Source organism: Sabethes cyaneus, chromosome 3, assembly GCF_943734655.1.
Source record: "Sabethes cyaneus chromosome 3, idSabCyanKW18_F2, whole genome shotgun sequence".
NCBI lineage: Eukaryota > Metazoa > Arthropoda > Insecta > Diptera > Culicidae > Sabethes > Sabethes cyaneus.
Window position 1 is genome coordinate 29,580,175 of NC_071355.1, and position 17,121 is coordinate 29,597,295.

At 37.1% G+C, this 17,121-nt stretch overlaps 1 protein-coding gene across 1 annotated transcript in view; it reads left to right on the forward strand.

Annotated features, from left to right (window-relative positions):
* The first annotated feature begins 1,630 nt into the window (after positions 1–1,630).
* The window catches only part of LOC128743569 (glutamate-gated chloride channel), a 103,569-nt gene continuing 88,078 nt past the window's right edge, over positions 1,631–17,121 (forward strand). The window contains exons 1-2 of the mRNA XM_053840170.1: positions 1,631–1,692; positions 1,864–1,976. Of these exons, the coding sequence (XP_053696145.1) occupies positions 1,631–1,692; positions 1,864–1,976 (175 nt within the window). The remainder of the gene's footprint in view (positions 1,693–1,863; positions 1,977–17,121) is intronic.

A 17,121-nucleotide genomic window follows, 5' to 3' on the forward strand; every position in this document is an offset into this window, starting at 1 on the left:
AGCAGCAGCGGTTGTACGGTTTTGATGCTGCGATTGCTAACAGTACCGTACAGAGTATCTACCCTTTTTCCCGAGTTCGCTTTTGGGACTCGCGGCGCCCTAGTGCGCCGCCGAGATTGATTGTGTGCAAGCGCAGCATTTAATTAAGCTTAATTTTTATGATTATTTTAATTTCATTAGGTAATTTTGAAGGGAACTTTGCGCTGATGACGGCAGTCAGTCAGTCAGTCTGTCGGTGGAATGAAACCAACTCGGGTGCTCCCTTGGTGCGTTGAGTTATGGCGTTGAGCTTACGACGGCGGCGTCGGGGTTGATGAGAGGGCGCTAATTAAAACAAAGATCGCACAGTTTGCGTTGTGGTGCGGTTGCACTTGCAGTATTAATTAGCGTGATTCGGAAAATAAATACGGTACCATTATTCCGAACCGTTTAACAATTCAAATTCGACAGCTTTTGTACTTCGGATAATAAAGGATTTCAGAAATCATTCTGAACCTCAGGCTTTCCCAATAGCTAAGTCATTATTGCTTAGTTACAAAGCTATATTATTACAACCATCATCAGGATGGGGCAAACCAAACACCTACAACTGTTTCTGTTCCATTTTCCGGCCAAACACTCGGCTGAAACTCAATCATCTTGACGGGAAATGATGAGAAAACACTTCACCAAACATCCCATATCGTCGTCGCGTCCACATTCTTAGCTACTCACAACACTCTCACATATGCTCCATTCAACTGCCATCGCACTTCAATCAATAAATCTAGATCTGATTATCTATACCGTGTTTTACGACGTTAAGTTCTCCCGTCCCGACTCAGCAATAGTGGTAGTAAACTGAACTGAACTGAGGAGACAACAGACAAGTGAAGAAGATACCGGCAGATTGGAGGCCATATTGTTCGTTGATTCTATTTTTCCTCTTGAGCGCCCTGTCAGCCACATGAGATATAAATGTGTGTTAGAAAACCATACGATGTCACTTAGGTTCTCAAAATCTCTACCGAGATAGCTCGTATTTTTTGATTGGACTTATTATTTCGAAGTGCAAAAGAAATGCTCTGTACTTTTTTTTCCTTTATTGAGACCACATCAAACAACAACCTTTCGACATAAAATTTACGGTCTCTTAACTTCTACCATTGCATTGCGGAAGCTCATTGTTGTCGTTTGAACTGATTTCGCTTATGTTTTTAACCTACTTACTGGTCTGCTCTTTGAAGCGTTCCTAACAATAAGGGTGTATCGAAATATTTCGATTGGCTTCCAGGCTCATTAAGAAGAAGTGTAGTTCAGAGAAAGCCAACACTAACGCTGATAATACAACTTTTCCATTAAACTGATACCATCTCGAAAATATTGAATCGAAAACTTTCCAAAGTCCCACCACCCTCCTTTTCTATTCAGCTCAATAGGAAACCCGTTTCCACCGGAAACGGCATCCATTTGATGACGGCTGTGTAGTTTCTTTATAGAAGCTCTCCAGCGCTCTACTTAGCTCTCCACCTAGATGGGGGACACACTTTTGATCCTTTGAGCTATCGAACTTTACCGTAAAACTGTTTTAACTTTTCCTCTCTTTTGTTGTTCTTTCTCTATTCACAGAATCAAGCGTAACATCTTCAGAATGGCCCCAGGCCATTACTTCTGGGCAATATTCTACTTCGCCTGTCTGTGCAGTGCGTCACTGTGAGTACATTCGTTCGATTCAGGCAGAGAGAAATAGTTTAGATTCATTTTAACCTAGCCACTATATTATCTACTGATGACAGAAAGAAAATTCGATTGAATCACTCCCATTTTCTCCCACTTTTATTGGCCCACGGTCAATCGCCAACTGCCAATGCATTATCGTTCCAGAGCAAACAACGCCAAGGTAAACTTCCGCGAGAAGGAGAAGAAGATCCTCGATCAGATCCTCGGCTCCGGTAAATATGACGCCCGAATCCGTCCGTCGGGCATCAACGGCACAGGTAAGCGCATCCCGTTTCGTTTCGGAAACCGCTTGGAATCACGTTTCGTTCGTTTTTTCTTTTCTTTCACCGTTTTTTTCGGAATTAGTAATCTACTGTCTCTACTTACTACTTAGTGCTCTTTACCAAGTAACTTGTACACAATCACCTTCGCAACGTCATTATTTCGCGATTTTCGTTTAACTGAAGGCTCATTTTCTTTAGTATTTTTTTTGCTCCATTTGCTGTGGTAACATGGACGATCTGCAGATCGAACAGATTCGTCGCTTTCATGTTTTACCAAGTTGTGGAAATAAGACAATTTACATTGGTTTTTATGTGAAATTTAGAGTTTTTCTTTGTTTAGTTTTATTTAAGGTACTCTTTCGCGCAGAGTACAATTTAGAACCAAACTGATGAATGAAATTTTAATTTATTTTTACCATCAAAATGAAAAGATATAATTTAAACTCTCAAATTTGGTTGCTTTGAAGAAATCTTTGGTGTAAAATTTCAGCTCAGTCCGAACAGACTAGAGACTATAATCCTATATGAGCCGAATAAATAACGCAAAGTTCAGTCGAGTTAAAGTCTTCGCAGCAATTTGTATAATTGCTTTCTGAACTGGTGTTTGAAAATGCAGTTTACGGGATTTCATCTGAAAAATGGCTTATAAATTTTTTCTCAAATCAGATTTTTGATTTTAAATTTTTTAGATCTGTTTTTACATCGACAACAATTTATCATTATATATTTGGCTTTTCGCATTTTTTAATTCGTTTGGCATCCAGTGTTCAGCAAAAAATTGTTCTACTTACAGGTCCACTAAGTCCACTGTTCGATTGAGCTGATATTTCATTTTAATAGGTTCTTCAAGGCTACACTTTCAGAAATGTTTTCTATCGAAATTTCAATTTTCAACGACTGTTACTGCTAAGAAATTGACCATCATTGGTTACTTAATACACTGATTACCAGACGTTCATTAAGTTTTGGAACTTCGTTCTATCGCCAAAACATAAATGGTCATATTTTTATTAAAGCAAAACGGATTTTCTTCTTCGAAGCGATATTTTTGGCAATACGTATCTGTAATAAATTATTCTTTATAAAATTCTTAACATTTGCTTGAGACGGGTAGTTCAATTTCTTATTCACGTGGTTGTTAGTGATGCTGTAAAACAGACTATGGTTTTATCAGGCAGATTCGTCGAAATTTGACAATTTTTTCGAAGATCCATTAAAATACCCACGTTTTTTGTTTGTTGAAGAATATTCTTGAACTTAAATTACAATAACGCAAGCATTACATGAAAAATAGTAGTATAGAAATATAAAAGTATACCTATTTTAAATTTTTTCTCGAAATCTAAAATATTTTTACAAAGAGTAATTCTCGTAAAACGGGGCCACTACTGACGCGAGGTATTCAAATATTGGACCCCTCGTTCGCCAAGGGGCCAAACAGTTTAAAAAAAGTTGAATTTGAGCAAACCTTGAGATCCATATCATGTGATATTTCTTAAATTTTCCATGAAGCAACTAACAAATGGTCCGGTTCTGTAAAGAAGAAGAACAGGGCTTTCAAAAGGAGTAAAACATTGTTTGGCGGCCATCTTGAATTTGGTCGCCATATTGGATTTTATAAAAAAATCGCCGTTTTCAACATGAGCCCTTCAACCGATTTTCATTTTAAGAACCATTGGAAAGCTGAGAAAAAATGCTACAAGAAACATTCATAAAATTCGGTGTGCAATGGCATTTACTGAATAAAACAACCAGTTATTTGTAGCAAGGTTCACAATCTTATATATTTATTTATTTATTTATTTATTAATTTTCTATCCATCCGACCTAATAGGTCTACATGGAGCAATGGTTGGATGGGGAAAAGCCAAGCTGAGGCCATCCTCACGTAGGCATAAAAACCCCATCATCTTCACAAAAATACATAATTACAATTCACATCACATACTACATAATAAATAAACATTAATTGTCAAGTGAGTAACTAACTTAAACTAAATACAAAAAATCATGGTCACTTATAAAATACTAGAATTAGAAATCTTTTGGAAGAATTTGTGCGATGGTTCTCCGAATTCATACATGTGCTCCACTAAAGAAAACGTTCGAATACACGCTGACATAGGTTCATTGAATCCGAAAGTTGTACGGTGCGATAGAGGTTGTAGCAGTCCAGCAGAGCGGAGAGAACGCTGAGGAGCACGGAAGTTCAACGTTGAAAGAATGTTCGTTGAATCAATTTCTCCATTCAATATTTTGGCAATAAATATGGCTTGCTGAATTTTCCTACGGCGTTCTAATGTGTCAAGCCCAATAAGGCGACAGCGATCAGGATACGGAGGCAGGTTCACGGGATCTCGCCAGGAAAGATTACGTAATGCAAGACGAATGAACCTCTTCTGCACTCGTTCAATTCGTAAATTCCAGGTTAGTTGATATGGAGTCCAGATAGGACACGCGTTTTCCAATAGAGGTCTCACCAGGGAACAGTACAAAGCCTTCAAGCAGTATGGTTCCTTGAAATCTCGTCCAATTTTCGAAATAAAGCCGAGCTGCCGAGTTGCTTTGGAGATAATAGCCGAGCGATTTAGATTAAAATTAAGTTTGGCATCGAGAATAACGCCAAGATCATTGACATGTTCAACCCTTTCAAGTGCTTGACCATCAATGTTGTATTCGAAAATAACAGGGTTAGCAATGCGATGGAAAGTCATAACCTGACATTTTGAAATACTAACGATCAGCCAGTTCTTGCAACACCAATTCACGAAAATATCCAGCAGCTTTTGCAAATTACGACAATCTTCAATTGACCGTACAACAAGATACAATTTCAGATCGTCTGCGTACACTAACTTACAACCGTCACCCAGAAGCAAAGCGATGTCATTGAAGTACAGCGAGAAAAGCAATGGGCCCATATTGCTGCCTTCTGGTACGCCCGATTTATTTGAAAATGGGGTGGATAAACAGGAATTGAGCTGTACACGTAGAGTTCGTCCGCATAAGTAGGAACTTAACCACTCAGTAAAGTTTTGTGATGCACCAAGTCGAGAAAGTTTTCGTAAAAGTATTCGATGGTCAATACGGTCAAAAGCTGCCTTTAAATCGGTGTACACTACATCGACTTGGGCCTTCTGTTCCATGTGCGAGATACAAGTCGACGTAAAATCCATAAGGTTAGTGCAAACGGATCGTCCTGGCATAAATCCATGTTGATCAACCGAGATATAACTTTTCGTATGAGAGAGAATAACAGAGCTTACAATTATTTCAAATAGCTTGCATGACGCTGAGAGACTAGTTATCCCACGGTAATTCCTTATATTATGTCGATCGCCGCTTTTGAAAACCGGAAACATGTAGGACTGCTTCCAAATTGCCGGAAATTTTCTTTGCTCAAACGACCGGTTAAAAACACGGCATAAAGGTTCAGCCAGAACGTTCGCACAGCGGGTATAAACAATGGCAGGAATCCCATCCGGACCCGCAGAAAAAGAAGCTTTCAGTTTTTTAGTGGCCTGCATAATCATTTCGGGAGTGATTTCAAAGGTGCTCAAATCAATCAGATCAAGCGGTACCGACTCGGTAGCTGCCTCGGCGTCTAATTCAGTAGCAGTGCTATTGGCGAAAACCGAAGCAAAAAACTTTGCAAACAATTCACACGAATCCAATGTAGACGTTGCTTCAATGCCATCGAGGCAAACATTCGATGGAATATTAGAGTTTTTGCGCTTAGAATTCACGAAGTTCCAAAATAGCTTGGGGTTTCGCCGGAGGTCAGTCTGCACCCGCATAACATAATTTTTGTACAAACTAGCATTTAGCCGTCGATAGTCAGTAGCCGTTCGTTTGAAATTGCATTTTGTCTCGTCTGTACGCAAATTTCGGTGCTTACGCTGCCAGACATTACGTACTCGTTTTAATGCCTGTAGGCGAGGGGTAGTCCACGGAGGAGAAGCAGGCTTCTTTACAAGCGGTAGGTTTGCTCTTAACCACTGGTGCAGTGTCTCACTAAATAAACTAGCGAGATCGTCGACATCATTAACTTCAAATAGAGCATCCCAATCGATACCACGTACAAACTCGGTGAATGCAATAAAATCAATTTTGCGATAATTCAAAGCACCCGCACTATTTGCAGGCAAAACGTTAGCAATGTTACTTCTACATTCAACCAACATTGAAAAGACAAGCGGGGGGTGATGCGTATCAACAGGAACGAGAGGAGCAGCGCACAGATCGACCACACAGTTTTGCTCAGCAGAACAAAAAATTAAGTCAAGCATTCGATCGAGATGATTAGATTGGTTATTCACTTGCAGCAAATTCAAAAAATCGATGCCGTCTATCAGAGCAGCACTAGCAGCGGGCAGTTGTAATGAACATGTGTACAATGGTCTACCGTTTGCCCATATAATACGTGGTTGGTTGAAGTCGCCGCAAACTAGAACGATATCACCCGCTGACTTTTTGTCACACAGCTCCGCAATAAAAGCAATATGCCTATCGATAACAGCCACGTCGGAACTCAAATTTGGAGGAACGTACAGAGCACAAAGCAGAATTCTCAAACCGTGAATGACGGTACTCACGCATACCTGTTCGAGATGGATGCCGTGTGAGGTTTGCAGTAGAGCACATGGATATTGTTTCGAGACGGCGAGCAATACGCCACCAAACGATTTTTTGTCACTGTTAAGAGAGCTTCGGTCACATCGGAAAACGTTGAATGAGTCACCAAACAGTTGTTGCGAATTGATACGATCGTCCAGTCCGGTCTCCGTCAGCAGGATCACGTCGAGATTGCAGTCAATTGTCGCTAGATAGAACTCGTCGATTTTGGTACGTAATCCGCGGACGTTCTGATAGTAGTACCAGACACAATTTGGGCTCCCTGCGGTGTGCTGAAATGCATGATCACACAGTACGGGTTGCGCCGAAGAATTCACAGAATACTCGCCTCTGGCAGAAGCCCGTAGGCCCCCACCGTCCACAATAAGTCGCATAGATACATTAGTAGTTGGCTCGTGATCACTGTTGATAGCAGGCTCGACGGTATGAATTAGTTTTTTGGTAAATCCATAAATTCGCGGAACAGCAGACCAGACGGCCACGAAGCAGGATCCAAAGCAGCATTTTTTAGTTCCGGGTCCAACCCGAGTTTGTAGGATACATACGAGAGGTTGGATGTGTCGGTTCCTTTTTTAACAAGCCGGATAGCAACAGCAGGCTCAGCAGAATTTAGGCAGCGAGAGACTATTTTTTGTACATCGGTATCATTTACTTGTGGGTTCAGCCCGGACAAGTACAGCCAGAAGCGCTTTTGTGTTACGGCAGCAGCGACAGTTGGAACGGATAAATCACTAAGGTCGACATTACTTTCGCCACGATCAGATTGAATTGGTATTGGAACCCGCTCAGTTCGACGACGTTTCAAGCTTTTGCTTGGCCAGACAGGAGTGGCATTTGTGTTCACAGGAGTTGCTGGATCAATATTTATCGGCTTGTAGGGCAAATTTTCAATTTTTTTGCTCAAACCATCGACCACCTCGAATAATTTTTGAACCTGGGCAGGTAGTTCGGCGAGCGGTGGCGGTTGTGTTGTATTGTTCAATTGCAAATCTGCTACGTACGAGGAAATGGAACGGCCATTTAGCATTTCCCTACACTTTGGGCAAAAGAACATCATTTTGCCTTGTGTGAGCAGATCTTTGCACACTCGGCTGTTAAAACCACAGCATTGTTGATTGATGTGGAAGCTAGTTTCACAAAATCCGCAACGGATTGGCTCTAGATCGTTGACGGTTTGTTTACATTCTCCGCACTGTTCTTTATCCATTTTGTTTTGTTCCAACAATTGGCGCGCGCGCGAGTGGCAGTTGAACTTAACGAAAGATAAATAATCGTCAACAATAGCTAGCAGCAAAACACAACTGAAGAGTCACAAAATCCAAATCGTCCGTGTGCAGGTAAAAACAAGTAATTTGATTAAACTTCACTACGATCGTCCGTGAGACTAATACGATTAACTTGTTGCGCGGAAAGAAAACGATTTAACTGACTATATCACTTTGAAAAGCGACAAAATTATGCAGCGAAAAATCAAAACCGTTTACTCAACTCAACGAAACTCGAGGAAATGGAAGTGAAAAAGTTCGACCGCGCATCACTTGAGAACGGAGCGTCCGATTTGAGCCGTCTTTTCTTTATTGTGTTCGTTTCCACCACCGCTATGTTTTTACGGCGAGAAAAGTTGAAAAATTTACTCGGAAGATAGGAAAACTCGAAAAGTTAGTTTTCCATATAAAACCCGCAACGCATTGTATGCGCCATGTCGTTGGCTGCTATGATCATCGTACGATTTTTTGCAGCACCGTTGTCGTATTCAAACAAACACGTGGTTACCTTCATTGGAATCGCCACATCTAACAATGCTATTAAACATTTTGGGGGTTTACAATTTCAGAAAATAACCAATCAATACGTCCAACTTATTAATCAACCTAAATTCAAGCCTAAAGTGTCAGCAATAAAATTCGTTAATTTCATTCATTCGTTCATTCATTTATCAAATTTATGAAACAAACACGAATCATTTTTATTCCTTTTTACATCGGATGCGTAGCCAGAAGATGCAGGTTAACAAAAGGTTTAAGCACTAAATTCACTAAATTGCCACTTCCCAATCGTCAAATGAAGAATACATTTTGCATATGTTAACGGATTATGGGCATATTCGGTTTAACTGAATATCAAGCTAATAAATCAACAGTAAGAGCATATGATTTAGAATTAAAAAAAAATTAGTGAACGAAGCAACTATTATACATCGTATTTAAGGGATCAGTCCCGGCGTAGTGGTTAGCATTCACGCCTTTCACGCCGAGGACCCGGGTTCAAATCCCAACCCCGCAGAAGTTACGAATGACCCAAGCTGGTTAAAGTGACTATAATCAAAACAAAAAACAATCGTATTTAACTTTCAGTCGATTTCATTTCGTATTAGACTCTTTAGAAGTGTAAAAAGGTTCATAAAATGACGCTTTTATGTTAAATTGTTTTAGTGCGTGAATTACCAAAGGAACAATACAGCGATCAATTGATTTTGTGGAATAATAAAATTTAGTTTGTTTTGAGAATTGAGAATAACAGTTATCGAGAGATTTAGCGATGAAATTCCTTTGGGTGATTCTTATCAATAGATTTATGAATCAAAAAAAAATAAAAATCTGATGACTATTGATATTGAATACATATCAGAATATAAAATTGGCCCTTAAATTATCGAGAAATTCCAAAGTTGCAGCAGACGATATTAACCGTCGTACCAAATTTTACAACAAATATATTAACATCCAGTATTACTATTTTTAACCAGCAGAGTTTATAAAACAAGACTCAATGCAACTACCACAAACACGACTGTTGATATTGCGGGGATTGGCAAACCAACTTTTACACCGATATGCATTTCTTACTAATGACTTAATACAGTTGTTAAATTTAGACATTCTCTGAAATCCCAGCGTTTAATAAACCAAACGCAGAACTCCTTAGACAACGGCAAAACTTGACTTATAGCTAGAAAATATCCCTTTTTCTAAAACGCAGCAGGAGTTCATCTGAAATTTACATTCGTATATTTAGCCCAATTTGTGGCAGTACGAAGTTTGCCGGGTCTTCTAGTTTTCATATAATTATCGTGATATTTGCAAAATTTGCTATGAAACAAACTACAAACGACACGGTTATGTAAAGAGGAGCGATAGGGCATACAAACGAAGTGGAAAAATTTTGGCGGCCATCTTGGATTTGGCCACCATGTTGGATTTTATCAAAAAATCGCCGTTTTCGCCATGATCCCCCCAAGCAATTTTAATTTCAAGACCATCATCGGAAAGCTGCTATTGGACACCTAGTTTTATGAATGTTTCTTGTAGCATTTTTTCTCAGCTTTCTAAAAGTGGTCTTAGAATGAAAATCGGTTGGGGGCTCATGGTGAAAACGGCGATTTTTTTTGATAAAATCCAATATGGCGACCACATCCAAGATGGCCGCTAAACAATGTTTTACTCCATTTGAAAGCCCTATTCTTCTTCTTTACAGAACCTGGTCATTTGTTAGTTGTTTCATGACAAATTTATGAAATATCACATGATATAGATCTGGGTTTGCCCAAAATTCAACTTTTTTTCGGACCTGTTAGGCCCCTTGGCGAACGAGGAATCCACTGTTTCGAGGTAACAACAATGTAATTCTTATTTTTTAACCATTTTCAACCAATTAAGCGCAAAAGTTCCAATATTTGAACACCTCGCGTCAGTAGTGGCCCCGTTTCAGTGAGAATTACTCAAAACAAATCAAAAATTCAGAAATGTACAATTTCTGCTTTTGAGATACATATTTCAAGCAAATAAATTATCGACACTTTAAAGTCCGATTTCAACTCTAATTTGAAGTCTAGTTTCAAGTCCAATTCAAAACAAAAAAAAAGAAAAAAAGAAAAAACGGAGAAGAACACTAGGGGAAACCCCAACAAACATTTTTGTTTAAGAACAGCTTATTCAACTATTGTACAGATAATTGCCGTGGAGCATGTGCTTGATAAGCTATTATACAACGAAAACGTTACTTAGAAAAAACTTGCATAAAAAAGAAAAACTCAAACACATGACGGAATGGGAGACAAAATAGGACATGGAAAGAGAAATAAAAATGAAATTGTAGAAAACGTGAGGAAAAACGGAGCAAAAAACGAAGAGACGACAGAAAAAAGATAAGGAACGAAAGAAAAAAAAGAGGAGAAGGAAAAACCATAAAGAAAACAAAGAAAAATTGATTGACCGGATAGAAAACAGGGAAAAGACGAAATTAGGAGGAAATATGGAAATAGGAAAATTAATAAACGAGAAAAATAAAACAATGAAAACGGTAGACATAACAGATCGGAAAAGAAAAACAAAATGTGACATAAAAGGAAGAAAAGCAGGACATACGGAATAGAAATGCGAAAAATATGAAAATTGGAAAAGAAAATGACAATAAAACGAGACAGGAAAAGAGGAAACATGGGCCTGAAACCGAGGAAAATCGCATGAAGAAAGACAAAAAAATCAGGACCCAGTAAAAAGGCATAAAACGGGACAGTAAAACAAGAAAAAAGAAACAGAGGAAGAGGAAACAGCGGACAGAAAGAGGTAAAACTAGATATAAAAAGAGGGCAAACGAGACAAGACAGGAAACTCGTTACCGAAAACAGCAGAAATCAAAATGGAAAAGAAGAATAGTGAAAAATAAAAAAAGAAACTCGACAGAGGAAACGGGAAAAAGAGGTCAAACGGAATATGGGACAAAAAGGGAGAAAAATGGGATAGAAAAAGAGACAATAAAATGGGGAGACAAAACGAAAACGAAAGACAGACAGAAGAAATAAAACGGAAAAGAAAAACTTAACGTCATATAAAATAAACACAAATCAACGACGAACAGACGAAAAAAGAGTTGAAAAATTAAAAAAGATGAAAATCGGAACCGAAATAATGTCGAAACGGGACAGATAATGTCAAAAACAAGAGGCGAACCAGCCGCAGGCTGAAAACCTCTCTAATATAGAATTTAAAAAAATGTCAAAAACGAGACGGGAAAAAAGCTTGTTTCTGCTGGAAAAAGAAAGAAACGAAAAACGGAACAGATGATATTCATGACCCAGGCAAAGGGTAAAAAAATGCGCACAAAAAGAAGAGAAAGGGTACAGAAAAAAGGAAAAACAAAAGATAATAAGACGAGTTAAAAAAGAGAATAGTTTACAAAAACCAGAGGATAAAAAATAACGAAACAGATCACAGATAAGGAAAACAGGAAATAGGGGTGAAACAGATTATATCCCAGAGAGAGAAGGAACAAAAAACGGAAAAATGGAACAGGGAATGGAACAGGAAAAAGAAGAATAGAATAATAGAAAAACAGAAAAAAAATGGACTAAAGAACACGGTAAAACTAAAGAGAAAAAGGCGTGAAACGGGAAATAACAAAGCAAAAACGGAGAGGAAGAAAGGGAGTCCAAAACAAAATAAACGCGACAGAAAGAAAACGAAAATGAAAAAGAGAGGAAGTAAAAAGAGAGGAAAAGTCCAAATGAAAAAAAGAAAAGATGAAAAACGGAAAATAAAATAAAATAACGAATAAACCTGCGAAAAAACAGGATTGATAATTAATAAAAACCGGACAGGAAACGAAGACCAACGGATTAACGAAAAAGAAAAGACGGCTCAGAATACAAGGAAAACGAAAGAACAAGAGGAAAAATGAAAGTGAGAGCATCTATACTATAATCGGTTTGAAGTAAAAAAAAAAATTTATAACCTGATTTCAAGTCCATTGCCTTAAAATGGGCAGAAGAACAGAAAAACAAAAGGGGAAAGAGACAAACCAAAATGGAAAAGTATTAAAATGAATGAGGAAGGAGGAAACGAGCAAAATGGAAAAAAAATTCAAACGGAATACAGTAATGTTTCCATTTTGTCAGTTCTCGATTTTGTCTACCCCTGATTTTATCAGCCTATAAATTGTGTTTAACTTTTGTGCTTTTAAACATGATTTATAAAACTTTTCAGCCTGCTTGAAACTATTCTGATTCTCAGGGAAAGTGTTTTTGAATAAAATGATGCCTTCTTGCGAGTAATTCGGGGTCAAAATTTGGGGTTTTTTTTATAGTAAAAGTTCTATAGTTCCTAAACAAGCAAAGATAGAGGTAGACTATGTTCAGCAATGTTGCGTATTTTTACTATTTGTACAACTTTGTAAAACAGGAAAAAGTCATACAATAACTACAAAAACAGCTAAAATAGAAAAACTGATTTTAACGATTTTAAATAGGATTTTTCTATCTTCGCTGAAGAGATAGAAGGTTACTGTCTTTAGCAAAATTTCTTTTAATAATATGCTGTAAAACTTTTCAGAACACATCAATGTGCTATATTGAAACTGAAGAAAAATAAATTGTTTATTGCACGTTTAGGGGGATTAATCAAAATTTGAATTCCGCTGGACGATGGAACTTTTAATTTTAAGAAACTCTTCCAAAGCTTCCATGAACCTAAAACCAAGTTTTCCCACTCAAAGCTAATGCGCACCAAAAAAGGTTCTGGACCAGGGTGCTGTGCCCGGTTCATTGAGCTTTTGGTTGACCAATTGAGGATTAAAATTTATTTTTAGGAGAAGTTTTTGATATTACGAGGTCTTAAGTCTTAAATTTTGAAAAAAGAAAATTCCCGATTTCGTTAGTTTCAACCCAAAATTCAACATGGGGCTGACAAAATCGGAACATTACTGTATAAAAATATGTATGTATGTAAGAAATATAGGACAAAAAAAGAGAAAAAATGGGATGAAATTATGAAAAAAAATATGAGAAAAAGGTGAAAATAGCAAGAGAATAAAGGGACGCGAACAGAAAAAAAGAAAAACGGGAGAAAAAAGGAAGGTGGAAACGGGACAGAAATTGACAAAAAGCTGACTGAGAGACTGGAAAAGAGGAGAAACCGGCTTGAAAACGGAGAAAAACGGAACAGATGATATTCATGACTGAACCAAAGGGTGAAAAATGGGACAAGAAAAGAAGAGAAAAGTAACAGAAAAATTCACATCCACTTTCAACTTCGACGAGAAGTGGGCAGAAGAGAGCAAAAATGAAAGAGAAACGATGGAATACTTATCTCGAAACAAAATAAACCAAAAGAGAGAAGTAGATTAACGAATGAAGAAAAAGAAAACTGAAAAATGGTAAAAACAGATCAAACAAAATAGTAAGAAAAAGCAGAAAACCAGGATACAAAAGGAAGAGAAGAAAAGAAGAAAATATGGGAGCAGTAAAATGGAGAAACGGGAAGGGAAAATAAGGAAAACGTGATAGAAAAGAAAATAAAATAGGGAGAAAAAAGAAAACGGAAAAGAAACAAAAGTACATAATAACAGAAATAACAGAACAGACGAACGAAAAATAAATAAAGACAAACGAACGAACGAAAAAACGAGTTAAAAAGTGAAACAGGCGAAAAGCGGGACAAATAAAAGTCTAAACGGGACAAGAAAATAGAAAAAATAAGAAAAAATGGGACAAAAAAGAAGAGAAAACGAACAGAAAAATAGAAAATAGTGGACAGAAATAAGGAAAAACTAGAGAGAGAAAGAGGGCAAACGAGATTAGATTGGAAATATGGTACAGAAAACAAAAGAAACTAAAAGTAAATAAGAAGAAGAAGGATGACATAGAGAAAAGAGACCGACAGAGAAAATGACAAAAATGGAGAAAAGACGTCAAATGGGACCTAAAATCAGAAATAAGGGGGACAAAAAACGGGAAAATGAGTCTGAAAAGGAAGAAAAGAGAAAAAACGGACTAAACTAAAAGGTTAACGGATGAGAACAAGAGGAAATACGGAAGATAAAAAAGGAAAACCGAAGAGAAAAAAGTAGTCAAAAACAGAATGAAGGGACAGAAAAGACGAGAAAATGGAAAATCAAAACAAGTTAAACGTAACAGACGAAGACGGAAAACCGGAATTGTTAATTTGACAGGCTACCATTTTTGAGGTATGCAAATTGGTTGCAGTAAACTAGTTCCAGTTTCAAGTGCAATTTAAAACCAATTCATTTCTATTGTCAAGTCCAACGCTAAGTTAAGTGATGGAGAAAAACTCCAAAGAAAAGTAGGAAAATAATGTTCTGTCAGTTGCAAAAGAAGGAAAAGAAAAAGAAGCAAAAAAAGAAAAAATGAGACATAAACAGGAGGAGCGGAAAAGAGCACGAGCGAAAACGGGACAAAATATGGCCAAATGGGACAAGCAATTAACACACGGGACAGAAAGAGAAAAAAACGCGAGAGAGAAAACAAAAAAATGGCATAAAGTAGAGAAAAAACGTGATAGAATGGGAGGGAAAACGGGACAAAACAAAAAAAGTGAAAAAAATACAAGAAATAGAGAAACGAGCACAGCAAATGATCCAAAACGGGACAGAAAATAAAGAAAACGGAAGACAAAAGGGATCGGAAAAGAGCAACAGAACGAGACAGATAAAGAGGAAAAACAGGACATAATAAGAGGAAGAACGGAGTAGACGAAAACGAAAAACGGGATAGAAAAACAAAGAAGACGAAAATCGGAACAGCAAAACAAAAGTCGAAACGAAAAACGGACCGGTAAAAAAAAATCAAGTCAAAACGGGACAGAAAATGACAAAAAACGAGACAGGAAAAGAGGAAGTTTCCTCAAACGGGCCTCAAACGAGGAAAAATGGCTGAAGAAAGACCAGAAAACGGTACGGACACAGGAAAAAGGCGAAACACAGGACAGGAGAGGTAAAACGAGACAAGAAAGGGAATACTAAACAGAAAACAAGAGAAATCAAAAGGGAAGAGTAGAAGAACGAATGAAGAAAACGAAAACTGATAGAGAGAAAACGAGAAAAATAGATAAAAGAAGTCAAACGGAATATAAAAAGAGAATTATGTGACAAAAAAGGTATCAAAGACAAAAAATCGAGATAGAGAAGTAGGAAAAGAAAAGAAGAAAATATGGGAGCAAGAGAATGGAGAAAAAAGAAACACGGGACAGAAAAGGAGGAGCAGTACATAATAAGAGAAATAATAGAACAGACGCATGGCGAAAAATTTAACGACGAACGGACGGACGAAAACAATTTAAAAATGAAAAAAGACGAAAACCGGCTCCAAAAAAAGAAAAGTTGAAAATAAGACAGCAACAGAGAAAGCGGCTTGAAAACAGGGAAAAACGGAAGAAGAAAGACGAAAAACAGATGATATTTATGACTCAGACAGAGCGAAAAATAGTACAAGTAAAAAGAAAAAAGTAACAGAAATACAAAACACAAGAAAAACCAAAAGGGAAAAGAAGAATAACGAGAAACAAAAAAGAAATCTGACAGAGGAAAGTATGAAAACGGGAAAAAGAGGTCAAACAAGATATGAAAGAAGAAAGAAGGTACGAAAAAATGGGATATAAAAGAAGTATATAAAAATAAGAAAAACGAACTAAAGAAAAAGGCGCGAACGGATAATAAAAAGACCAAACCGAAAGCAAAAGAAAAAAAGAGAGCCCAAAACAAAATAAACAGGAGAATTGGAAAAATAGAGTACCAAAAAAAGAAAAACGGAACAAACAAAAAACGAGAAGGAAATAAAATAAAGAAAGATTGAGAAAAACGAAAAAATGGAAAAAGAGAAGAGAAAAGATAAAAAATGGGAAAGGAAATAACAAAAAACATGAGAAAAACAGGATTGGGACAAGAAACAAAGAACATCGGAACGGAACAATGATACAGAAAAACGGGATATAAAAAAAGGAATATATGCAAAAACGAGGAAAGACAGAAGAAAAGTGAATCAAACCAATAACCAAAAACCAAAACAAAATGTACAAGAAAGGAGAAAAACGGAACAAAAAGTGGAAAAACGGGAATAAAAAAGAGAACAATCTGAACAGAAATGAGATAAATCGAGACATGAAGCAAAACTTTAAGTTCAAATTAGTCCAAATTTAAATATAATTTATTATCCAATGTCAAGCTCAATTCCAAGTTAAATTGCATGTTTGATTTTAGGCCCAATTTGAAATCTAATTTAATTCCCATTTTAGGATCAGAAAAAAGGAAAACTGGAAGGTAAAAAGAAGGAAAACTAGACAAAAAAAGGAATACTGAACAGAAAACAAGAGAAACAAAAAGGAGAAATTGAATAACGAATGAGGAAAAAGAAGTCTGTTAGAGGAAATGACAAAAAGGAGAAAAAGAGGACAAATAGAATATAAAAAGAGAAATGAGGGACGAAAAAGGAGAGAAAACGGGATAAAAATGGATGAAATAAATAAGAAATTGAGAGAAAAAATATAAATGGAATACCAAAGAAATAAAAAAAGATTAAAACGACTAAAACCGGAACTAAAAAAAAGTAGACACATGACAGAAAATGACGTAAAACGAGACAGGAAAAGAGGAGAAACATGCTTGAAAGTGGAGAAAAACTGAATAGCAAAGCGTGGAAAATGAGAAGACAAGAAAAGAAGAGAAAAGCAACAGAAAAAGAGGAAATAGTGGACAGATAAATGGAAAAACAAAAGAG